The 26426-nt window shown below is 40.5% G+C and overlaps 1 protein-coding gene across 1 annotated transcript in view; it reads right to left on the reverse strand.

Moving 5' to 3' along the window:
• The window catches only part of ZNF804A (zinc finger protein 804A), a 144103-nt gene that overhangs the window by 8834 nt on the left and 108843 nt on the right, over nucleotides 1-26426 (reverse strand). The window contains exon 2 of the mRNA XM_041487719.1: nucleotides 25134-25277. Within this exon, the coding sequence (XP_041343653.1) occupies nucleotides 25134-25277 (144 nt within the window). The remainder of the gene's footprint in view (nucleotides 1-25133; nucleotides 25278-26426) is intronic.

Raw genomic sequence — 26426 nt, forward strand, 5'->3', positions numbered from 1 at the left:
AGGCAGGGATACTGTATTGAATTCCCTCCTGCATTTTCCTCTGCTTACAAAGCAGCTCAAAAACGTGTGTGCCCCAGCCAGCAGAGTTCAACCAGCAGTTCACAATGAATAATTAAATGACATTTCTCCAAGAGACCTAAATGCCTTCATCATTATCCTGATACTCTGTATTGCCACGTTGGAGGTGCAGAGCACGGAGCCCTGGGTTTGCAAATGACTTTGCCCAGCCTGAAGGGATGGGAAGCCTGACCTTGATTCTCCAGCCTTGTAATGTGATCCTGCAGCTGGGCTGCTTCCCCTGGGGCAGCAGCTGGATTATTTTAACAAATCTAACTGTAACACAGGGCCTGAAGCAGGAATATTCCCGCTATTTCTAAAAAGCTCATTCAGGTATCTTAGTGCACACCCGGTACGTTGTGCTGAGCTGAGGCTCGTCAGTCCAGATGAAAAGCAAGAATTTTACAAAATCCTGTGTACCTGTGCATGGATGGAACTATGCATGAGATGGCCAGAGGAGCTCCAAACTCAGATGTGGCTGCACTTCTCTCACAGACACAGAGCTTTGGTGTTCCCAGACTTGCTGAGGAAGACAAGTGTAAGAAAAATCAAGGGAATCCTAAGAGGATTTCCAAGTGATCAGGACCCCATTCCTGGTTTCTTCACTTCACCCTTGTCTTCCCCTTTTACCAGACCAGACAGTTCATTTCAGCACGCTGCTTTTCAAAAAGTTTCCTAATTATGAGCTATGGATTTCCTAATTCTGAGTTTCCTAATTCTCCCCTGAATTTTATAATAGAGAAGCCACAAGCCAAGATTCTGCTGCCAAAGCCAGGTGCCTGAAATCCCCCCACTAGATCAAATCCTCTAAAAACCCAAGATGCATTATGACATTAAATGCACTTCTTACATCATTATTACAAGCCTTTTGCCACCCTGAAAAGTGGCTGTTGGCTTTTTTTTAACTCAAGATTTAAACACTTGTAGCAGTAGCCCCTTAAACGAATGAACCTTCAAAACATATTAATTAATAAATAGACTCAGGACAACAAAAGCAGGCAAAGGCTGAATAGTGAAACCCAATGAATACTAGGGCATTAAGGTGATAAAATGAAGGGGGGGGGGGGGGGGGAAAAACCCTGACTTAAATAATTTTATAACTTTGAACACATATCTTAATGTTGTCAGAACCAACTCTGAAGAAAAACAGTGAGATTTTTAACAAAGTTTATGAGACTGAAGGAGAAGTCATAACAAGCATCAGATTGATACAAACTCTCTCTGTGGTGCTAATATCTCACAGAAAAAACAGTCATCCCAGCAGCACAAAGGCATCATCTAAGGACTGCTTATTCAAACAGGCTCTCATAAACTACCCTTGCAAAGCTTATCTAGGAACAACTTTAACAGGGTTAAGAACCAATGGGAACAGTTTTTATAACAGCAGGAGTCAGAAAGATGTCTGTCAGGGGATTTTAGGGCAGTGCAGTTCAGATATTATTATGCTAATTCACTTTTGACCTTAGATTAACAATTAAATTATGTGGACTTTTACAATGCTGAAAATACATAGCCATAAATTCATTTTCTGATCAATGGAAGTATAAAATTACAGAATTTAACAGCCATGACATCAAATTTTGATGCTTTACTGCCTTCTCATTTTATCAGGAAAAATGACTGTATTCCCAGTAGTCACTAAATCATTAATTTATGTGGTTTTAGCTTTTAAAAATAACTCATCAAAATAAAAGGCCAAGCTCACTCCTTCTCCACCTGCTCAACCAGCGACAGGCTGGGATCATGAAGACAGGGGATATTCAGTGCTGCATGTGCATCCTAAGTCCAGCAGGAGCTTCCCCAGGTCGTGTCCTTCCTATAACTCCATCTGCACCCTGACAGGAGCTGGAACTCCACTGCAGCTCCTTCCTGCCCTTCAAGCATTTCCTAGTTACCTAAACATGGGCAACATGGGTTGGTAGATCAGCAGTGGTGGAAGTGAGACAAAACTGGCATTTGGATTTATTTAAAAAAAATCTCTTCCCTCTCAATCTGTACATGATACAAAACATTTTTTTAATAAAGCTGTCTTTTTGCTTGTGTTCAATTTGTTTTTTTTTTTTAACTCTATGATATATAATGAGTATTAATATGAATGTTGCTTAGCTTCCAATGATGATTCTAGAAGCTGTGCATATTCCCCTGTCTCTGAGTGCTGCAGTAACTCCCTGTTAGCTGAGATGGGATACTGCTGATTTATGTGAATTATGGTGTGGCAAACAGAGTGATAAGAACTCATCAGATGAACACTTGTCACACCAAACCAGATTAGTGTCTTTCACAAAGAGGATCGAGCTTAATCAATTATAAATAATAACTGACTAGAACACAGCTCCTGTAACACCTGTAAACGCTCAAATGGGGAATGAAATATGCCATTTAAAGCAGAAAACATTGCTTACTAAGATGTAAAATGCACATCTTTTTCTTCTGTCTTCAGTGGGTTGTGAGAGCATATAGATAGATAGGTAGATAGGTAGATAGATAGACAGATAGATAGGTAGATAGATATTTTACTTTTATTGTTCTGCTGATGGAGACTCCTTCACATAGCACATCTCCTCCCTTGTGCTCTGGTCTTCAATTCTACATACTTTTCATAACAATATTATTATTAATTCTCCTGTTGTAAAGATTAGAGGAAACAATTAAAGCTCCAAGAAAACAACATATAATACCCAAAGAATTTAACCTGTTAGTGCTGCAGGCCTTCCCTACACAAGGCACATTATTTCCACAGAAAGGAGAAATTAAAAATAAGAAGTAAGCTAAGAAAGAAATAGATTTTTTTTCCTTCTTTTTTATGCTGCCGCCATGGAATTTATTGCTCTGACTGGTTTCTGAAAGAGACCAGCAACAAGGGGGTATTTTTAACAGCACTCCATGGGGAGCTGCTGACAAGAGTAAGGGAAAGCTTCCTGCCAGGGATGTGGCACCAGGACCTGTCACCACGAGGGGCTGGGGCATCTCCAGCCCTGCAGAAATTCCAGAATTTAATGTGAAAAGCATCATTTACCTGATCTTGTCTCAACTGCTTCCCAAACACCATGTGTAGGATTTGCAGGAGTCACCTCCTCAGTCACATCATCAGCTTATGGACCACACTGGCCACTCACTTTGCTTCTAAGAGGCCTTTAAAAAATAACATGAATCTATCACTGGCTTAGCAACAACTTTCAGTTTGTTCCAAGTTAGGAGCTGCTTCTGCCTGCCTCTGTCTCTGCCTGTTTGCATCCCATGTTGAGCAGCAAAATTTAAACCTTTTCTTAAGTACCAAGAACTCCACAACTTGGCAACAGAGCCATATTGTAAATTATGAGATAATAAGCCCTCCAGATGACAACAAATAACACACAGGCTGTGAATAATCCTTTACCCCTCATATTTCTACCACAGATTGCAGCCATTCCCTCCTGATGGTCTTTTAATATTAGACGAAATCTAACACACCCTTCTGGTGCCTGTGCATTTAAACATAGGAGGTCCTTGGAGCCCATAATATTCCTGAAAAGGTTGATTCAGTAGATGTGAAACTGCTCTTTTTCTAGCCCTGTCATGAGGATCATCCCAGACTGGGAAGGAAGTGGGGATGAATTAGGAGGAAAGGAAGGTTGGTATTGCTTTGCTCATCCATCATGGGCCTGATGAGAAAATGAGATTCTTCATGACTCAGAAGATTTTTCACTAACTTCAAATGAACTGATGTGATGCAAATTTTCTCAAACTACTCTAAGCTTCTCATGAGCACACTTGTACAATACACAGTAGTACACTTTGTTGGGTAGTCTGCAAAAGAGAACTGTTGAGACAGCTCTTACATTTATAGCCTACCAATATATATATAAAATACATGTGTTATGTTATACAACTGAAAATGCATATTGGTTCTTTCTATTTTTCTAATATAAAGACTGAAATAAATTTTTCATGAAACATAGTTTTTGAGACTACATACTTGGGTTGAAGCATCTTGTAGAGTGTCTCAAGTTAGATTTTCCTACCTAACTTTATGGAGAAAAAAATAAATTACTCTTGAGCTTAAAATGAAAAGCAAAACCTAATGAAAACATTACTGCTTCAGAACCATGAAGAAAATCAGAACATTAAATATTTTTCACACTTGCACCTGTAAGATACATGAAAGCCAGTTATCCTTGATGAATATCTCACTAATTACCCTTGATTATGTAACTGCAAAAGATGTACAAGGGAGCAATAGAAGGGAAAAGAATTTTCTTAGCTCTTATTCTTTTCTTTCTCAAATTATCTGCCAGAAACAAACACATACTTCATTATGGGATGATGAATGCTCTTCCCAGCACAAGAAGCCTCACTTGATTTGACACCCTTCTGGTGCCTGTGCGTTTCTGCTCCTCTCCAGCATCCCCTGCTGCAGGACACAGATAGCTGAACAAGGCTCCAGGACTCTGACAAATAACAGGTTATGAAGCATAAATTAACACTTCTGTTGCTTTTGTTTTAAGATAACTGTGCTTTCTGAAGTCGACTTAATGGCTGCAATGTTGCCATTGTGCAAAAACATTGTTTTAAGCCTGCAGAACTGCTGAGCGTTGCACACTGAATATTTCACTGTGATAGCTACTAACCACGTGTGTAACAACAGCCCGGGCTTATTGCAAGCTGCAGGGTATTTTTTGTTAGCTTCAGCAGAAATCAGCTGAATATTCCATAAATATTAAGGACACACAAAGGAAACAGCACAGAAGTACAGAATTAGCATCTCACCTATCAAAATAATTCTACCAGATAATGAAAGGAGCATGAAGCTGACACAGGCTTCTACATCTGGAAAGTGGTTACAGAGTCTGTGGTTTTAATAATTCTAGGCTTGATAATACTTCTCTTGAAGTCAATGGGAAAATTCCTGCTGAGCTCATGGGGAGACGAGGTTTCAAATTCATCATGAAAGTTTTCAGCAACAATTAAAAAAGCTTCCTTAGTCACAAAGATTAAAGACAAGATTGGTACACATCATTTCTTTAAGGGTCACTTCCCAGTTACCTCCCCCTCTCCTGCCATTTAGGATTCTAATGAAAAAAAAACCCAAAAAACAAGCCAAAACCACGTGCAATGTTGTAAATCCTGACAAGAAACATTTATTCCTAGCACTGTTAGAGAAAAGGGCTTAACTCCACTCCTCCCCAGGTGTCTGCAAGTGTGGGGTGCCCTGAACAGCCACAGCTCCTCTTCCCAGCTCTGGAGAGGATCATTCCAGACACCAGGTGCCATTCCCTGGTCCCACAGCATGATCCACCACTATTCCTTTCACTCCAGCAGTGAAGTTTATGCATCCAGAATAATCTTTCTGAGCATTGCATATTCAATATTTTCTAATTTGACTTTACTGCAACCAAAATATTGATTCAAGGAGACACTGCTTCCTGTTATTTTCAGGTGGGCACCAGTCACTGAATGAGAAATAATGATTTGTGCTTTATTTTCTGGCCAGTTACAATTTTCTATGCATAAATACTGACAGCTCCACAACATTTCTTCTCAAGTCTATCCAGAGAGCTCTAAACTAATAGAAAAACCCTTGTCTGATCAGTATTCATATTCCATAAACCATTTCACAGGAGCAACCACTTCTTCACCAAGAAGTCCTCTCAGAGGAAGGTCACCTCTACACCTCTTTGGAGAGGGAAAATTGGATTTCCCCTTAGAATGGCTCTGCAGTGGGATTAGGTTACAAAATAGATACACCCATCATCACACGAGATTGGATGGCTCAGCTGTTGAAGCTGCTTTTTGCTCATTTTGGAGACCACTTTGCTGTTTTCTACATGAATACTGCACTTGGCACCTCGGAGTTCTTTGAGACTCCATCCAACAGCTCTTCACTGCAGTGCCCTCCAGCACCTAGCAGTGTCCACTGGCATTTATCAGCTTTCCACCGTGGTCACAGTGCCTGCAGCACTGAAATCCTCTGTAGGATCCTGCTGCTGTTCTGACTCTTACTCCATCCTGGCTGCAGGAGAACACAATACCCTTTCTACAAGCAAATTAAAAATTGATAGCAGACATTTTTAGTCTGTGTTGTCTAGTTTCAGCCTCTTTGGTCACTGACATTTTAGGAAAGTCTGCCACAGAGACTGAAATGAACCCACCAAAATCTTAAATCTTTCTAATCTCTACAATGTGCACAGTGACCAAAAATGAGGAATTAATATTTACAGTTAGGTCTTCTAAAGGTTATTTCTCATAACCCTTGAAGGATACACTAATAACTGATGGGCTGAAGGAGACATATGAATTCCCCCAAAGTGAGCTCTTTATTTTAGTTCTTTATGTCAGAGCTAAATCACAATCCCTTTCTCATACCAGTTTTATGTTGGATCACTGAGCCGTTCAAAGCCTCTGCTCACAAATTGCTTCTCAGCAGCAGGATCTGGTCCTTGCCACCATTATCCCAGGACCATGACAAGCTTCTTCAAAGAACGTAAATTTGACCAATGAAAACGGAGACAAGAATGGGCCTTTGCAAATTTTGACACATCTCAGCCACAGTAAAGTGGCACAGACAAAATCTTTGTTATCCTTAAGCCAACCTACAATACTACACACACAAAGGCCTTGGAGGGAAACACCAGATTACAGAAAAAAATCTTAAATATAAAAGCTGTATCTTGCAAGGCAAGATCAGTTAATGTCAGGACTTGATATATGTTTTCAGTTTCAGTGATGCAGATGAAGCGTGTTGGAGAGTAACTCTGGAAAAACACCACTGACATTAGCATGAAAAAAAAAAAGAATAAAAAAAAGATGTTGGGCCAGCAAGTCACTATTTATGTGTATCTTTTACTGCCCCACTGCTTCTGCAGAGTGAAATGTTAGCAACTGCAGAGCAGGGATGTGTGTACCACCATGCTACGTTAATAAAGTGTTCCTTTAATTATCAGTAAACCACAGCTTGGAGGCTGCTGTGGGAAACCAGGACTGCAACAGACTGTGACAGAGACTCCCAAAAGGACAAGCACAAGTTCACAGCAGGGGCCTTGAATGTGGGAGGAATGGGACGGCAGCAGGGTCCCAGAGCTGTAAACAACTCACTAATGCTACATTACTGCTTGCTAGAGGAATGCAACTTTAAAATATGGATAAAAGTGAGTTCAGGGATAAAAAAGAAATGAAGCCATGGTGAGGCTACATGCAGAGTGCTCTGTCCATTTCTGGGCTCCTCAGACAAGACAGACATGGAGCTCTTGGAGCAGGTCCAGTGGAGGGTGACAAAGATGATGAAGGGACTGGAGCATCTCTTTTGAGGTGAGGCTGAGGGAGATGGGGCTGCTCAGCCTTTAGAGGAGATGAGGAGCAGCCTCATCCCTGTCTGTCGGTGTCTGCAGGGATGTGTGAGAGGACGGACCAGGCTCTGCTCCGTGGTGCCCAGCAACAGGACACGAGGAGTGGGCACAAAGTGATGCACAGAGAGTTCCACATGAACGTGAGGAGAACTTCTGTCCTGTGCAGTGACCAAGCACTGAGCAGATTTCCCAGAGAGGCTGTGGAGTCTCCCTCACTGTAGATATTCCAGACCTGTGCCACATGGTCTGGGATGACCCTGCATGAGCAGGGAGGTTGGACCAGATGACCCACTGTGGTCCTTTCCAACCTGACCCAATCTGGGATTCTGTGAGAAAGCCTCCAACATAAGTAAAAATTATTATATATAGCAAATTTGAATTTTTGACAATTATCATGAAGCACGGGATAAATAGCAACTAAGTGAAGCATGTATTTATGCTGGTAAACACATAAAAATGTCCCCAAATAGACCTGAGTGAGGAGAAAGAAACCACCAACATTAGCTTGACCTTCTTCCTGGCACAGAGGAGACCAGCATCATACTCCCGCACATGAAGAACTCGCATTGCTGACAGCTTGTAATGACACCTCGCTTTTCTTCTTCAGGAGGACCATTAACACCAGAAAAGAATCAGACACTAGAAAGCTGATTATATCTGTATCATTATCAGGAACGAGCTCTTATAATTAGATGATCTGGGCTGTAAGTGCCTGTATGATCATAATTGCCCTAATAATAATTCTTTCTGTTAGGCTGTTAGGACTTTTGTTCAAGCTAAACTAACAAATTCCTGGCTTTGCATGCTGGGTGTGTTTCTTTCACCCCCATAAGTGCAGGTATTTGGCTGGGCACCCCAGCCTTAAGGAACACACGACAGAGCTGATGATGGCTACAGCAGGACCAGCTTTCTGTTTCAATACAACCCAGAAGGAATTCACTGCAATATTTCTTTACCTCAGTCAGCTATGAACCTATCAGGAGATAATTTGCCCTTGATTAAGAATCACCAGGAAATTAAGAAAAACAATAATTAACTAATAACGTAAAGCTCATTACCGAATCGGAAACGTGCCCAAATCTCAGTCCTAAAGGCAGAAAGCAATTCCTAAGGAAAACTGACATTAATCTGTTGTACCTTTTCTTTGCAATATTGACAGCAAGGATAGAAATCCCTCCACTTGCATGATACAGGGTCCCATTTGCAAGGAAGATAGCACAGAGCACCACCTACAGCACTGAACTCTGAAATCTGAACTGCCATCAGCTCAAGGTTTAATGAAAAGAGAAAAAAACAGCCCATAAAAAGCCATCTATCTGGCACATAAATAACAGGGGCAATTAACTAGGTGGACCTCCTGTATATCACAGCAGAAGACAGATTTAAAATGTCTATACTCCACGTGAAGGTATTTCTGGATAAAGCATTGCCACAGAAAATGGAAAATAAGAGCAGAAACTTTATCATCTCAAGGTCAACGTAACTGTATGTCTACAAAAGTTTAAAAAGTGCCTCCCTCTCTTTCCCTGCAGCAAACTCGAAGAAACAAGGTACTCAGCAACTAAGAGCCTTCGATGAGAGCTGTGAAACCCTTGCCTGCTCTTCCCACTAAGACAAGGAAAGAAAAAGAAAGAATGTTATTGTAAGAACTCCCAGCCCTGCAAACAAACCTCTCACCATCCTCAAGCACCACACAAGCACTGCTAGAGCACTCCACAATTAATAAGTATTTACAGAACAAGATTCTCTGCTTTTGCACAAGATTTACACTATTGAATTGAAACTATTGGTGTCTTTGCTGGTCTTTAATTTAGCAGGAGCACCCTGTGAGTGAGCTCCTTATTTTCCTGGCTGATTCACCAAAGTAGCTGCATTTTTATTTTTATCAACTGCACAATCTTTTTCTTTCTTGAAAGCCTTATGGGCCTTTTTAGTGAAGAGCAGAGGAAAATCTTTTCACAAATTTGGGTTAAAATTTCTCTATGTACTTCATTTCCTATGAATGGCTGTAGAAATACAGAGGCAAATCATGACATTTCCTTCTATCCTACCAAACCTTTTGCTTTTTTCTCCACAGGTTAGCTATCTCCCATGGAAATGTACGTGTTTTAGATACCTGTTCCCAGTCTTCAAAACACCCCTTAAAGTAGGCTGGGTGCAAATTGTTACTTCTACTTTAACATTCCCACATTCCTGCTTCAAGATTTTTTATCAAAATGCTGCAGTGCCTCTGGGCTGGGATAGGGGAAAAAAAAAAAAAAACAACTACTAACAAAAAAGCAGGAAGACACTTTTTTTTCTTCCACATATTCTCCTTTTTTTTTTTTTTTTTTTTTTTTTTTGCAAAATTGCCACAAAAGATGCTTAGGAAAGGTTTACAAAGGCAGCACTTTTTTCTCTCCACACACTTTGGATTTATTGTTGGACTTCTCTCTCTCTCTCAATGCCATCAAAGTGACTCATCCTTTATGAAAGTCTTGAATCCATTCATCAAAATGTCATCCCCCAAAACTGTGTCTTGCCTGCTTGTGCAGGATGCAACTGCATAGTCACAGAGAGACTCAAAAAGGCTCAGGGAATTCATCAAGTTCCAAAGCTTAGACAGCTCCTGAACAGAACTTATAGACTACCTCTAACACAAATATACACACTCATTAAAATGTCTTCCAGTTACAGTAAAAAGCACAATTCAGCAGAATTTAAACTGAAAGACTGACCATCCCTTACCAGAGTGACACAAAACCTCAGCACAGTACAGGGAGTGGTGAGAATTTTCTGTAATTAAAGGAAGGCATGAACAAAGAAAGAAAAGCAGGAGACCCATCACCATTTCTGGCCCTCACTCAGATTTATTGTACTGCCCAAGTTGCCAAACAAAACAGCTTCAAATTCTGCCTGAAAATCGAGCCAGTGGAAAGCAGCTGCCATGGAAAACCTTGCACAGGGCTGACACTGCATCTCATTTCTGATTTGAGATGACTTAGAATGGGCTGCAACCCCCATGGCCCCTTTCATGTTGTCCTGCCTTAACACAGGCACAGAGATCAGCAAAGTCATAGATCACTCCCAGAATAAGGCAGGAGAACAGTTCACTTTCATCACTCCAAATATTTCTTCTTTCAGGGTCATTTCCCATCTCACCACTCCGCAAAAGCAGCACCAGAGCCTGGTTTGTGCAGCAAAACCTGCACCTGGACTTGGTAGGAGGTTCCGAAATTTTGAGAAAGCAGGTGCCCAGGTGAGCTGCTGGCAGACAACTAAAGCTCATTCTTGATCCCACTGCCCAAATTTGTATTATAGGAAATAACTTGCAGGAAAATCACTGCAGATGGAACTAAAGTAATAGCTACTTAGTTTTAATAAGTTGGTTAAAGTTCTGTAGTGTTTTCTTTTATCACAAAGTCTTATTAATGTATAACACTTTGCTGCATAAATTGGAGTTATGCCTTGAACCTACACCTTCCACTAAGGTTTCAGCACTTTTTTCCCCTCTCAAATTTAAGAAGGATAATCAGATACTGGGTAAAAATTTCATTTGTGAAGAAAAAAATATCTTTTATATCCACACAAAATATAAGGACTGCTTAAGTCATTTTTGCATAATTTAAAATACCTCTTGCATTAAAATATCAGTATTTTGCAGTGTTAAATCCTCAAGCTTTCATTCAATCAGTAAAGAAGGTGAAGTGCGAGAACAAATTCCCTGAAAAGCTAAATTTGGATCTCTGCCTCCCCACCAGAGATTCAGAGCCTTCCCTGAGACACCACATACACTCAGCTGCACCTGACAGAAGCACAAGGTGAGTCCATTCATCAGCCTCATCATGCACATTTAAGCAGTCAAAGTCCCCAGCAGCTCTCCCTCCTGAAACCAGCAGAGCTGGTGCTTTCCAGCAGGCAACCATGAGTCTGATGCAATCACAGGAAGTAGCCCCACACCCTTACCAGCAGATGCATTAGCAGAGCTGTGACTTGCTGTCTTCTTTTAAAATACGTCGTGGAACAAATCTCATGTGCCTGCAAGGGGCGCGCATCGCTGCGAACTCTCGCTTCTGCCTGGGGCAGTATCACTAACAATAAATCATCCTGCCTGAAATTCCTGCTGACCTTCAAGACACCAGCTGGTGCCCTGTGCACAGCACATCTGCAATCTGTGTCCACGTTCCTGCTTAGTGCCAGTGCCTCTCCCACTTCCACCCTGGAAGAATTCTGCAGCCAGTGACAAATTACAGAAGAGCCTAATGACTGTCTGCCACCAGCAAATGGCCAATAGGATGGGTTTTTTCTGAACATTCAGAAAAGACTCAGTCATGATACTTTTTATATCCGTTCACATTAAAAAAAAAAAAAAAATAGTTGATCCTTCCTCTCCTGTGCAGCTCCTCAGCTTTTTCTGATCTGTCATAATGACCCCCTGAACTGGGTATGTGATGGGAAAGTCTTTCATTTCTCAATCTGAATCCTGATAGTAATGGGAGAGCCTGGGGCGACAGTCATATTTTCTAAGAATTGCTGTTTCTGGTCCTGGAAATTTGGGAAGCCAGAGTTGGCAGCTTGGTTTTGCAGGCTCAGCCCAATGAGAATATAGAAAGTAAACTCTAATTACTACTGATTTTCATAGTTCTGCCTTTCACTCTTGAGGATCCTAAACATAGTTAAACTATTAATTATACCCTCTTAACACAGTCAAGGTACTGAAGAACAATAGTTCATTGGCCTCTCTTAATTACTGTGTCATCCCCACATTATTGTAACTTCATCATTTTCCAGGGTACAGGGAGAAATATTTCGATTCTAGAGCTTGTTAGTGAAGTCATCAGAAGAACAAAACCCTCCATCAAAACACATCAGACTCTCCCAAATAATATTCTGCTACTACACTTTTAGCAGGTGGAAGGAGAAGCACTGCCTTTAACTTGTGCTCTCGTCAGTGTGATCTGATTAGTGCTGTTCATCTGCTGACATGTAACCCACATGCAGAAACCAGTGATTTCTGGTGGCTCAAGGACTCAAACACAGACAGTAGCATTTTTCCTTACCCAAAACCTGTAATTCCAATAACAATCAATTCTACACTGTTACAGTGGGGGGTTTCACTCTTGTCCAGGCACCAGGGCTGTACTATCAATGGAACACGACTGCTCTGGGCTCAGACAGTGCGCACCAATTACACCAAACACTGAGGATGGGAAGAGGAAAAAGCCACTGTCACCAGCTGAAGCTGCAGGGGGGATTCATGTAAGGTAATCTAAATACCTGCCTGGATTTTGGCCAGTGCACAGCTGGAGCTCCAGCCCTCTCTCCTCAGCAAGCAGCCTGGGAACTGCAATTACCGTGGTGTCAAGGTCTTGGGTTTATATCTCTAAGGCAGCAACTCCATCAGCGCAATTATATTGCTCCAGTGCCAGCTCCAAGGAAAATGTGCCACCAGTCTCAGCACCACCATGTCCTGGAGCACATAAATGTTAATTATCAGCCTTTTTTTAGAAATTATGAAATGCTCTAGTCCTGCACAGTGTGAGATTTGATGAGATTAGAGCACTGGGTGGTACAGCTAATAAATCAGTTTACTGTACAACCTCATTTCTTTAATGAAGAGCAAATACCTGAGCCTTAGTAAAGCAAGAGTCCCAGGTGTACATTTGCTAACAAAAGTGCTGGATTGAATTTTTTTTTTTTTTGCATTCCTCCAGAACAGGGAGCACTGACCTACTGCTCGTCATTAGAGAACACTCTCCTGTCAGGGGGTCAGCGCTAAGCGCAAACTTTGATGTCAGAATTAAAAAACATTGAAGAGATGAGTGGCAAGGCCATTATGGGAGAATAACTAGTATAGTTTTCATTAGGGAATAACTTTTAAAAGCTGACAAGAGCTGTCAAGGTGTCAGGCCTGGAGAAGAGCCAGCACAATTAACATACCCTAGGTTTCAATCTACTAGACGGGGAGAAAGCAGGATTTATTTTGGACAATTATAAGTTAATAAATGGAAGCGTCTCTGTAATAAATGGAAGTTCCTCTGTAGAGCACCCATTAAAGCCTACTAAAGGTCAAAACCTCTTATAGTGCCTGTCGTGGTAGGCAACACACTACTATTATTTTATATTTCAAGCAATTTTACTGTCAATGACAGCAGTTACAAATGCGCAAGAAAATATTTTCCTTAGCAGTACACCAGGCACTTTACTCCACAGAAATCATCTGTGCTCCCAGAAGTGACTAATATTTCAAGCTTTTTTATTGTGAGCTTGGTGGGGTTTATTTATTTATTTATTTATTATTTTTCCAAACTGCACACGCGTGAATGAGAGCGTGTAGATCTCAGCGGGGGATGCCATGCCATTTCCTTACATCCTGCAGTCACACAAAATCCAGGGAGTGATAGGCACCTATCCAGGGCAGCTGTTTCAGGCCTGCAGCTACTCCCCTCCACAAACACGAAGGCAGGCAGGGCACTGCTCCCTCCCTCCCCAGCTGTCCTTGTTCCCCTTGCTCCAGCTCCCCATCAAATCCAGAGCTGGCACAGCATGCACAGCCAGTCACTTGTGTGAGGCTCACCCCAAGAGTCAACTGAGCTTGGAAATTGCTTCTGCTTTTCTTTACTTTCACTTGAAAAAAAAAACTAAAAAGAAAAACTTTAAAAATTTAAAAGTCAGAACAAGAACTGGCTTTGCTTCACCTGCAGAATTGCTCACCCTCCGCAGTGGACCAAGAAAAGAGGGGCACTGCTTGAACCGCTTTATTCTCTGTTGCCTTGCTAACAATAAATAACAGGCCAAGTGTCTCCAGGTGAGATGGCAGCTGGAGGGGTTTGCAAAGGAGCCCATCCTGTGTGTGCCTACCCATATGTGCCTACACAGCAGCTCCTGTGGAGCAGGGGATCCCCAGCACTCAATGAGCAGCCAGTGAAGCTGTTCTCCAACAGGGACACACACACACATGGATTTTTACACTTGTCTTACGCTGAGGCAGTAAGAACCTTTCAGACCCAGCACTTTTTTAATACACAGTATTTTCTCTACTGCTTAAGGAAAATGATACAGCACTATTTTTGCCTTGTTGATCTTCCTGTTAATGGAGGCAGAGATGAGTCATTAGCTGCTCTGGCTTCCCTTTGTTCACAGCCAGGCAAGTGGGCAGAGCCAAAGCAAGATACTCAAGCAGCGTTTGGAAAGAAAATCTGCCACCCACAGAGTCATTGGGAAAAGACTAGCTGTCATTTAAGACAATATCTAGCATTATTTAAATCAAATAAGCCCTCACATCATCATCATCATCTTAAGCCATTTTAAGGCTGCCCAGCTCCCAGCACTACAAATCCTAGTGCTCATTGTAATAAAAGCTTAGCTTGGACATTCACTCCTCCCAATTCTGATTTTGATTTTTTTTTAATTTAGTTTAGGAAAAAAGTAAAAGGATCCTAAAATAGTCTCAGGTATATAACATATTCCTTGAAGGGATTTTGGTATGGGATGGATGGACATCTGCTTCTGGCCTGGCCTACTTTTAAGCATCTGAGCACAAAAAATCTCCTTGTAAATATTCCCTGTAGAGTACTTCTTTTAGCTGTTAATCCCCCAGTGATTTCACCTGCCCCTCAGAGACTTTTTTTTTTTTTTTCTCTTTTAGCTCCCAGCTGAACTCAGTTATCCCGGGTCTGGCCACTTGCAGGTGCTGGTCACAAAGGAGTAGCTCAGAGTAGAGCTCCCACTGTGCCACGCAAGCACCAAGTGTCAGTGACAAGGTGTCAGCCTTGCAGGCAAAGCAGATGTGAGACAGGCTGGGACTCAAACATTTTCTCATTCAGTGAGCACATAAAGCTCACACCTAGGCTATAAAATTTACTTTAGATGATGTTTTTAATGTATTTCTCATTATACAATCCATAATTTTTGACCAACCCTATACATTAGGCAGATGCAAAGAAAAGTGTACTAATTGGGTATTCCTTAGAAATGCAAAGCTGTGGGCAGAAAGGAGGGAGGAAAATGAAAAAAAAGTGCACCAGCAGCATGTGTTGTATTCTCATCTAAACAAAGGGAAAAAGAAGGATTCATTAAGCAAGAAATGAGTCTTGAAATGGCACAGAAGAAAAGTCTCCTGCTGGGGCTGAGAAGTGGGACTGTAAAGAGAGATGAGAGAGAAGGAGAGGTGGCAGCAGGCTCTGTCTGACAGAACAGAAGAAAGAGAACCATTCCTGATAGCTTAAGGCTTACTTAGCAAAGACAGTGAAAACTAAGGGTGACTTTCATAAGCACCATTTTAATGCTTCATTCCCTTTTTTTACTTTTTTTCTAATTTGTCCCCTTTGTGAGTGTTAAGAAAGTCTGCAATAACGATCCCTAACCTCCAGTACTGCTGTAACCCTTCTCTGCCATCCAGTCTCTGGCAGTCTCTTGCTTTGTTTCCAGCTCTCATTACCAGCAATTTGTAAGAAGCAGATATGTTGCTCTGTAGTTATAAATCATGTAGCACAATGAGATGCTGTACCAGATGTGGCATACAGATGACAGTGCAAGCAAGCACTTAACAGCTATAAAAAAAATTAAAATAAAAAAATAGTTTAAAATGAAAATTAAAACAAATCAACATTTAAAAAGTTCGAGGTTTTTAATTAAATAATTGTTTTCAATTTTGTTGAATTTCAGTGTGGAAAAGGGAAGGTGAGGGTTTACTTGTGTCCTCCCTTGTTATCATTATGTGTATCAAGACTGCACACCAAGACAACAGCAGTAAGTGCTATCAGAGAAGCCAGGCATGTAAAAGTAGTTACATTAATCATGAATGAACTTGAATTAATGTGATTTATAATTTATATTACAGTATACCATGCGTCTCTTGCCAGTTCTAATTTAAAAAAAGATGCAACATACTGTTGGAACAGACAATTCAAGGAAAGAAGGATTTCTGCAAGAGGGAGGTGTGCAGTGCTTGTATTTATATGGTATTCTGCAGATTGAATGCCTTAATTTATTTTTTTTTTTATCATTCAACCAAAAGACACCCACACTTTCAATCCTGTGATGCTGAGCCACTCCTCTGCCACACATGGAGACTTTGGAAGAAACTGAGAAGCCCTTTACATAATCATCCAGGTTTGTCACAAGGATGTTTGTCAAGAACAAGACTGGGTGCAACAGAGAGAACCAGGATGTATGTCTGGGAAAAGTGTATGGCATCCATAAGATGAAGGAAAAGCCTCAGCCAATCCAAAACACAAACAGGACAAGGCAGGGCCACATTTCTAACTTTCCTTTTCGTTGACTCTTGAAATGTTCTCCAGCCATGGCTACTGCCTGCCTGCCAGCCGTGGACAAACAGACACACCTCATCTGTCCCTCCAAACGCTCACCTTGTTTAGGCCTGTCTCATTCCATTCCTTGGCAGCAGGAGGGCAGGGAAAGCTTAAATTCAGAAGCCATTCAGACCCTTCCTGTAGAGCTGTAGTTGCAGCACTAATTAAAAATCCAGACTGAAACAAGAGCCAAGCAGCAGAGGCTCTGCAGCCAATGACTGCATGGAGAAAAAGAGAAGGAAAACGCTAGTTCATGTTTTAGCCTCCACTGAACTATTCTAGAGTGGCTTAGAAACTTGAATTACTGTTTCTAGAGCAGCATTACTGTGCCTAGTAAAACCCCAGTGCTCCTGCCTGCCCAAGGCTCACAGCCTTTCCTGCACAGGACCACAAGGAGCTCACCCCTGGCCCCGAGAGTCCCGCTGTCCCAGCTGCAGCACCAGGCTTGCGGGAAAAATTCTCTCACTTCCATGTAGTTTGTTTGCCTTGTCACATCTCCTCACAAAAGGCAGCACTGATTGCAAGGCTAAGTTTCATCAACAGGTCAGAGCTACCACTAAAAAAAGAACAAGCTTTTTTTGAGCTGAATGGAGGGTTGATTTTGCAAGGATCAGCAAAGACTGCAGTAGTTACCCTAAGAATGACTGTGGTCTGTGCTGAAAAGGTTGATCAGCTCTTCGCAAAGAAGAATGAGCTCTCACATGGAAACCAGCATGTACAAATTGCAGAGCACGAAGTAGAATACCAGCAGAGCTCCCAGAGGGCAAAAAAATACCCTGAAATTCTTCTTTGGTGGCAAATAGGAAACTACAAGGTGGCTTTTGCAGGATCAGGCATAGAGTGGTAACCACTGACATACACCACTTAATTGTTTCAGCAAATTAGATCATCTTGTAAGAAATTGCTCACCTTGAGGGGTCAGAATTTAATATACTACTAGGAATGTATTAGCTTTGCCTTCACTTTCTTTTTGATCACTTAACAGCTCAAAACCATGGAGTAACAAAATGCTTTTCATATTATTCATTACTTACAGTTAATCTACAATCTGCTTGATTACTTTCAGGACAGCAGTGGAACTGCATGTAGAATTTCTGAAAACTGCAGAAAAGGTATTCTGCTGATTGGTTTGAATTTTGCAGCCATAACGAAGTTTAAATTAACTGTGGAAGACTGACTCTGTTGAAGCATAAAGGGAAATAAAAAGCAGTATTTTTCTTGTAGGTAATTGCTTAGCTGATATTGCCTGATACAACCGAGTGATAAGTAAAGCATCATCTGATCTCCATGCTTGTACAAGTTTTTATATAATTTATCCCCATCAAAACACTGTATGTCAAAAGATGCGTTACAATTGTAATACGCACGATGACTCAGAATAATGAACTAAAAAAATGTATTTTTTTCCTATCTTTAAGTCCTGATTATTGTGTCCATTCTTATCTTATATGATGAACAGAAAAAAAGTACTTTCTCTTGCAATAGTGCTGGCCAAACAGCAGAAACCTGACAGATCCTGATATGGTAAAGCAAAGTTTAAAGATTAGCCCCGAGTTCTGCTAACTTGCATGAAGAAATTTTCATTAACTGATTTAAAAAGACCAAGTTGGACTGAAATATATGGTTAGAGTTTTAAATAAAAGGATGAACCCCACAGCAGTACAAACACGTGCCAGGGAAAGGGACATTCAGGATGTATGGAACAAACAATGTTTCTTCCTGTCCCTTACTCCTCTCTCCCTGCTGCTTTGCATTGGTGCTGTAATTTTTTTTCCCCTCATTAAAGTGACAATCTAGATTTGAAAAATAAATGAGCAATGTGCAGTTGAAAAAAAAAAAAACCTGCAAATTTTTTGCATGGAAATTTAATGTTAGTGATTTGTCAGGTTATCAGGCTGATCTGGATATTGAGAAGGACAGAAATGAGAAGGCTGCAATAATTCAAAACCAGGAAAAAAAAAAAAAAAAGAACTGAGGATAAACACTAAGTTTCTTATCTGAGGAAGGGTTGTCACTGGGTAAGGCTCCTCCTGCAGTAAAAAACAGGCTCCTCATGGAATCAGTAGTGTCAGTGCATGGGGTTAATATTCTGTTTGCAGGCTATTAGTGGGACAGATGGGGTATCTACTCCTCTACTGTAATTGTGTTTGCTCTAAAAACACTTCTTCAGGAAAAAAAATAAGTCAATTAGTTAATCAAACATTGTTACAGAATCAAATTTCCCAAACATGAAAACAGAAAAAGTTACACAGTATCTTTTCTGTTGTAATTACTGTGGCAGGGACATTGTGATATGTCTTTTTTCTTTTTTGGTAATGAGAAAACAGAACACTCATTGGCAACAAAATTGGATTTTGCTGGATTAATACTTTACTCAAAAGTATTCTCATCTAGCCCGTCAGTACAAGTCTGGAGGTAAAGAATGCCTAACTACTCTGTTACACTGATACCCATCAAGCAGCCAAGTGCTGGGGTTAAATTGTATAGGTAAAATTAAACAAAACAAAAAGGAAGGAAAACAAGTGTTTTCTTTCATCCAGGAAAGAGTGTGTGATGTTTCTCCCTAAATATACTGAAATATTCATAAAGAACAGAACTTACCTATTTAATTTTAAAATGCATTCTGTAAAGTGGAATAAAGACCCCCACTGTGTGCTCTGGACACATCCCACATCCCAGAGGAGTGGGATCCTCAGTCTGCCTCCCTCCTTCGGGGCCCAGTGGGCTCCTGTCATGTTGGCACTTCTGCCTTTCTCTTCACAGTAACAGCAGAAGGCTTTTTGTTTGTTTTCATTATTTAAAGGAGTTGGAAAAGGAAGCATCACGTCTATCACAAAGCTCAGCTCCAGTGCTCCCAGCAGTGCTGGGCTATAATTAATAGACCTGGTGATGACCCTTATCAGCATTAATGCCAGCACAAGTGCTTAAAACTTAAAAGGAAGCTTTTCACTAAAAAATAAATTCAAATAGCCGAAGAACCACCAATCCAACCACTAAAGATCATTAAGTAATGTAATCTTAATGAAAAAAAAAACAAACCAACCTGAAATAGAGTGATAGAGCAGAGTATATTAGGGAGAGGAGGGGCTCATTTCATGGTTGCATGTGCATTACAAAAACATCTATGTATATGAATGCACAGCTGAACATTTGTTTGTGTTCCCTTAATATTTAAAAAGGCTACAAAGATGAGTGTGTTTTCCTGAGGGGAAAAAAAAGAAATATAGGGAGACATGCCAAGTTACATTCTGGGAAAGCAATAACAATAAGAAAGGACTACACAAGATCGATTCAAACACAAATGTTTGAATTTCTTCTATGCTTGGGTAATTGTGACTGCTTGCCCACAAGGACACAGCAAGATGCAGCTCTCTAATATGAGAAATATGATAAAGAAAGGGAAGGAATATAAAATTTCTTCATTCCAGAAAATTCAGCTGCAAAAACCCTGACTCTGTTATATTAAAAATAATAAGTCACTTAGCCTCAAAGAAAAGAAAAATAGAAACAAGAGAAATACTGAAATGCATCGCAAATAATTATATTCACTTGCAAGGAATGAGAAAAAAAAAAAAAGACCCTGCAAGTGCTTCCCTGCCAGGGTCACACTCTGCCCAGGAGGATGACGCAGCTGGCACTGCACCTGCATCCTGCTGCCCTTCCTCACTGTCCCTGCAGAAATGCAGCCACCCCCCAGACATGCAAGGCACTTCCCTGATCCAAGAGCAGCAGAGTTATTTCACAAAATCTCTTATTTGTGAACATGCCTGAAGTCTGACACACAACACATCACTTTTTTTTTTCATGAAGCAAATCTTCAGAAAATGCTTGAAACTCTTCAGTTTTTCTCCTGTACTACACCAGAGCTCTGGACATACTGCTCTAGAAGACAACAGTGGTTTTTTGAGAATCGTTATTTCCACATTTCAAAAATTGCATACAACACGTTGCCTCTGGCTCAGTCCAATTCCCAAAGCCTCAGGGGAAACCAACCTGCAAAAAGCAGGCCTGGAAAAAGACAGCATAAAATACTGCTGGCTGTCAGTGAAGAGTTCATTTCCATCACTGTATCACTCTCCCAGTACTTGGCCATTCCCCTGCAAACAGACACAAACTCTTGGGCTGTGCCAGAAGCTGCAGATGCGCTGCAGTGCACCCTCTGCAGGTGCCAGCCAAGCAGAAGAGATGGGGATTTTCTTTTTCAGAGGGAGTAACTCTGCAATGAAAGCTTTTAAAAAGAGCTGTAATGATGACTACAAGGATTCGTTTCTTTGTTTTCAAATTGCAGGCTCAAACGACTGCTAACATCCAATTATCTTTGCTGGGAATAGTGGCATCCCAAATGTGCTATACTGCTTTTAATTTATACCTTACATGCCTCGTAACTCATTGGAGACACAGATTTACTAAAAGGATGGGGGTTATATTATTGCTATGTCTAATCACACCTTTCCACTTCCAAAGTTCTTGTTCTCCACCCATATTCCACAAAATATTTATTTGAACACATGAAAATTATTCAAGTTTGGACTTTTGACTGACTAGAGTTTAAAATTCTCTACTGTGAATAGAGATTATCTCCAGCTTATTTGGCACTGATGTCAAAAAATGTGCAAAGAAAACGATGTAAGGAGAGGAGAAAAATGTGGATAGGAGAAATCTGTGTCTGGAACAGGGAAAGGGGACAACTACTAATTTAGTCTTCCTGCATAATTTGTGCATTATTCCCTGCATACAATTTTAAATACATTTGTAGAGCACAGAGATCATTTTCACCCAGAGAGAAACAGTTTGAAAAATGACCTAAGGTTCTGTGGGGAAAAATTCCTGCTTATAATTTACTTAATTGATTGTATTTTCATCTGTAGATGCAAACACATTAGTGCTATTTATTTCTCATCACAGCTTTTGCTGTTATTGTTGTTGTTTGCTATTTGCAAGAGTCCTCCTGGGAGGGCAAAGAACACCAAGCTCGAGCGTGCTGCCGTGGTATTGGGTGATCAATCTGAAGTTCTGGGATGGAGACTTTCAAACCCTCTTTATGCCTGTAGTGACAAAAGGCTCTGGAGGAATGGCTGGCACAGGGGACTGAGCTGTGTGGTCCAGATTTCTTCCCCAGGACAGCACAGGTCACCAAGCCCGAGCAGCTATGACAGGAAGGTCACTCGGAGCCTCGGAGTTTAACGCTCAGCTGCATTTATCAAACCCTCAGCGTCTCAAGGAGTGCAGGCAGGGGCTTTCAGCACTTCAGAGCTCCTTCCAGAGATGGAGGAGATGCTGCATAGAGTCATACATACATTTTAAAGCCCTGGCATGGGTCTCAAATCCCACATTCTGTGGGTTTAGACCATCAAATAGCAATTCCCTCATTACTATATTGAATAATAGCAGTTCTGCCTTAGTTACTCATCTTTCTGTACTGAGCTCAGAACGTTGCTGCTTTTAAAGACATCACCATTTTATTTTGTTAGGGGTGTCTTTTTCTTTGTCTGAGCCTTCAAAGCAAAGCAGAGAGTTCATTTTTCTCTATTACCACTGACTGCTTGCAAGTTGCTGTTCCTGGAGTATTTCATAAAGGCTGCAGATACGCTCTGCAAACAATACTGTAAAAGCTAAGAACAGGAAAGCACTAACAGAGGCAGTGGGGCTCTAGAGACACTAAACTCCTTCAGGTCCTAGGAAATAAAATTGGCTTTACCCTAGTCCTGTGCTTTCTTTCTGGGCTGCTCAGAAGGTGCTCATACTGTCTCAAAGTGGGTGTTCAGAAGCTGTTAAGACACAACAAATCAAAACACAACCGACACTGGCAGCACAGGGCCTCCCAGCCAATGGAGGAAACCCACATAACAAATCTTCTGGTTTAAATCCTGTAAATTTTGTGTGCTAGCAACATTTGACTGGATGGAAAGAAAATCTTCTACAACAGAATTGAGGTACAGGAGCTGTTAGGAACATTTTCTCTGCCAAACCCTCCCATGCTTAGATGGTGTGATAACAGACTGGAAAATTAGGATTAAATATGGCTTTTCAGAAAAGCTGGGGTGAACTCAGGTTTAGGCAGAGCTTTCATCCATTTGATCATACAGAAACCACTCTTGGGTGCTGGGATCACTGAAATCAAAGAGGCTGCACATGCTTACAACTCTCCTTGGATAGTGGGAAACTCTTTGTACTAAGTACTTTCCCTTACCTGTCCATTATTGTAAAAAGGTGTGATAGAAGAAAAAAAAATAGAAAATGAAAAATATGAAGCAGAATCCAAAGGCAGATTACTAGTTCCTCTCACCTCTACTGAACTGCTGGAAAGTTTCTGCCATTGACATAGGAAGTCTCAGGACAAAATCAGAGCATTCAACAGTAGTACCTGCATATGTCTCCAGCAAGCTCATTAAAACTCCCCAAAAAAGCAATTGGTGTGAAGTTCTTGAAAACAGAGCAAATCAGAGTGAGCCTGTGCTGCAGCATATGCTTTTACACCCAGAAGATGGGAAGAGGAATGTTTTTTCTTCATAGCACTAATAGAAGCCACCACAAAAAACATATTCCAGGAGAATTAAACTCAATGTTTATCTCGGGAATCAAGAGTTTTATTTGCCAGTAACGTCTGTGAAAATTTGTACTTTGGCCAAGCAAGTATCCATACAATTTTTTCTACTTGAAAACTGCATTGTTTTGTTTTTTTTTTAATTTCCTAGCAGGGAGATTAGACTTGTGAACGTTGAACAGAGGAAGGAGATGGCTTCCTGTGTTTCACCAAAATCATCCACAGAGCCACATGCAGACACAGACACAAAAACCCCCTGCAGAAAAGATGGAGAGGCAGGATCTGCCATGCTCCATCAGAGGCTGGTGCAGTGCCCACCCTCTCCTGCCCAAAGCCATGAGAAAACAAGAATTGCCATGTGAAACACTGGAAAAAAAGTTCCTGTTCGATCTCACGCCTGACCTCAGGTTCAAAATCAATTTTTCATCAATACTGAATAGAGGAACAAGGACTGCAGCCTTCAGGTTCTCATTATTTCAAAGTGCTTCACAGCACTAAAAAATTAAAAAAATATAAATCCTAAGTGAGGTCAAGTGGAGAAGACTCTGTCCATAACTTCTCTTTTCCTGCCATCCATCAATGACGTGCTACTGTGTGAGTATAACACCTGAAGAATCAGTTCAGCTGTACTTTAACTAAAACTCATAATAAACAGCTGCAGGATGCAATGAAGCTACCTGCTAATTTCTTATCTAATATATGTATCTTTCCCTCCAGCTTCTCACAGATTGCTGTTGCTGCTGAGGTCCACATGTTCCCAGTTCTCCAAACTAAATCTAACACTCACACTGACAGTGTAAATTATGGGCTAAATAAAAACACCAGTGAGAGAGAGAGAAAAAAGTTTCAAGGACTAGTGCTAAAGAAAAGCAAATCATCATTCTATATAATACAGATATAAAACATGTAGTAGCTTATCTATGCTCACCCTGAGCAGAATAACAGGAAAAAGGGAGATTCAATTAGAATAAGAGCAATCAATCCAGATACACAACCACATGATTTCACCAGATTTAAAAAAAAAAAAAAAAAAAAAAAAAACAAAACCAAACAAACCAACAAAAAACAAAACACACACACACCAAAAAACCAAACAGAAAAGGCACAGAATAATTACCAGCTGAGTGGCCTATGTAGGAATTTTCTGTACAGTTATTACATATCTTTACACTATCATTACATATCACTTCAGGGGAGTCAAGATGCATTGTCTTTCCTTTTGAATTAAATAGATTTAACCCCTGTACAGATCAGAATGTTGCCCTGGGATGCATTGCCTCTCCCATTCTGTGGAAGCACTGCTTTATCTCACCAAAGTAAGACACACAGCTTGGAGGTAAAGTGATACAGTGTGGTGATAGAAACCTAAATACTGATGCTTTAAAATTAACACACAGAAACCTTTCATTGACACACTTTCTTTTGATACAGTGCACTGAAATAAAATCATAGCTCATTTCAGAACTGCACCTGCACTAATTTAAGTAGTCATAGCCCATTTCACAACTGTATCTGCACTAAAAAAAAGTTTACCCAAAGAGTATGTCAAGTTTCTTTTGCACATCTGTTGCAATAAATGTTTCCCAGTAAATCACATCTGAAATATACCACAGCATTCATGTGAAAAATTAAACTGATAAGAAGGAAATTATACATTTACAATTTTAATCATATTATTCATTATTATTCACCATTCCCTTCTCCTCTTCAATATCAAACTGTTCAAATTTCTCTTTCTTCCCACTTCAGAATTTTCTGACAGTAAAATCTCCATGGTAAGGTTTGTTTGTAAGAAAACAGTGCATTTTGCTTTCCAGAATCTGCAACTGAGGACAACTCAACTGTGATTTCTTAAGGACATCTCATTTCATTATTCCATCTGAAACCAAGTTGAAGTAGTGAGCAGATTTCTCTTACCTGTTTGTGAGCATGATCATAAGAGTTAATGTGATTGTCAAACTCCTGATGTTTATAGTACTGCTTGTCACAGAGTTCACAGTAGAAGTTGGCTTTAAGGTCTTCCAGAGCTTTTGCTATCGTGTTTTTCTTTTCAGCGTAATCCTGGAGGGGGGCAGGAAAAAGTAATTTTAGTTTTGCCTTTGATGCCGTGAATGGATTTTGTGCTCTGCAGTTAATCATATTTGTAAACATTTACACACCTCTGTAACTAAAAGCCTTCCCATATTTGCTGTGTCACACTGCACATATTTACTGGATCTGCTGTGAGGATGAAGATTTGCACACTTCAGTTTGCTATACAGTTGCCAGCTCCCCTTCAGGGCTCTGTCAGAGGCTAGAAGGATTTCCCTGGGTTCTATTTAAATGCAAATATTTATCATGCTGAAGGCTGTTTTCAAGTTCATTTTGATCCAAGCCTTGCTCCTCAGTAATATACCCAAGCACAATAAGCATGAAGACACAAATGGCAATAATTTAGTTACAAGGCTTTTACAAGAAAGTGTGCTTACTAAAACAAAAATTAAAAAAAAAACAAAAAACCAACAAAATTAAAGAAACTACTAGGTCCTTCTTGAATGCCGGTACATATGAAACACGAGAAACACTTTCACAGCTGAGATGTAATTAATGTCTTCATCCCTTTGTGTTTGTCATCCCATGTCAGGACACACACCCCCTGTTTACCATCCATCAGCCAATGCATCACATACAACTCTGCTTATCATTGATGAGAAAATTGCATACAAGGCTTTTTAATTCCCTAAATACATTGGTGGTAATGCTGTGAAAGAGCATGGAAATGGTCTGTCATGTCAGATTAGTGTAATACCAGTTAAACACTGAGCATGTATAACCTCAGTGCCATGGCTCCTGCTTTTGACAAGTCTGTCTGGGATAGAAGCTCAGGTCGAAATCCCAAACATGTCAAATACGGTTTAACAAAATAACCCCCTTGGATTTGTTTCTCAGAGTTTCTTCACTGTGAATTCTTTGGTTCAGGTAGATGAAGATAAAAGATAATATTGTAATCAGAACATCCAAAACTGAGTTAATTTGGGGAAAAAAGACTGGTTGCAGTTTTCACAGCTGGTGACACATATACTTCCAATATAATTTGGGGACTTTAAAATGGAAAATTTATGTTTATCAGATTAGAATATTTTCATAACAATGCTGTTTATTCTCAAGAGAGAGGAACAGTAGTCATAAAATTAAAATTATATCCAGAAAGTACTTATTATTTAAAGTAGC

The sequence above is a fragment of the Pyrgilauda ruficollis genome, unplaced genomic scaffold (assembly GCF_017590135.1).
Source record: "Pyrgilauda ruficollis isolate IOZ18807 unplaced genomic scaffold, ASM1759013v1 scaffold83, whole genome shotgun sequence".
Classification (NCBI taxonomy): domain Eukaryota; kingdom Metazoa; phylum Chordata; class Aves; order Passeriformes; family Passeridae; genus Pyrgilauda; species Pyrgilauda ruficollis.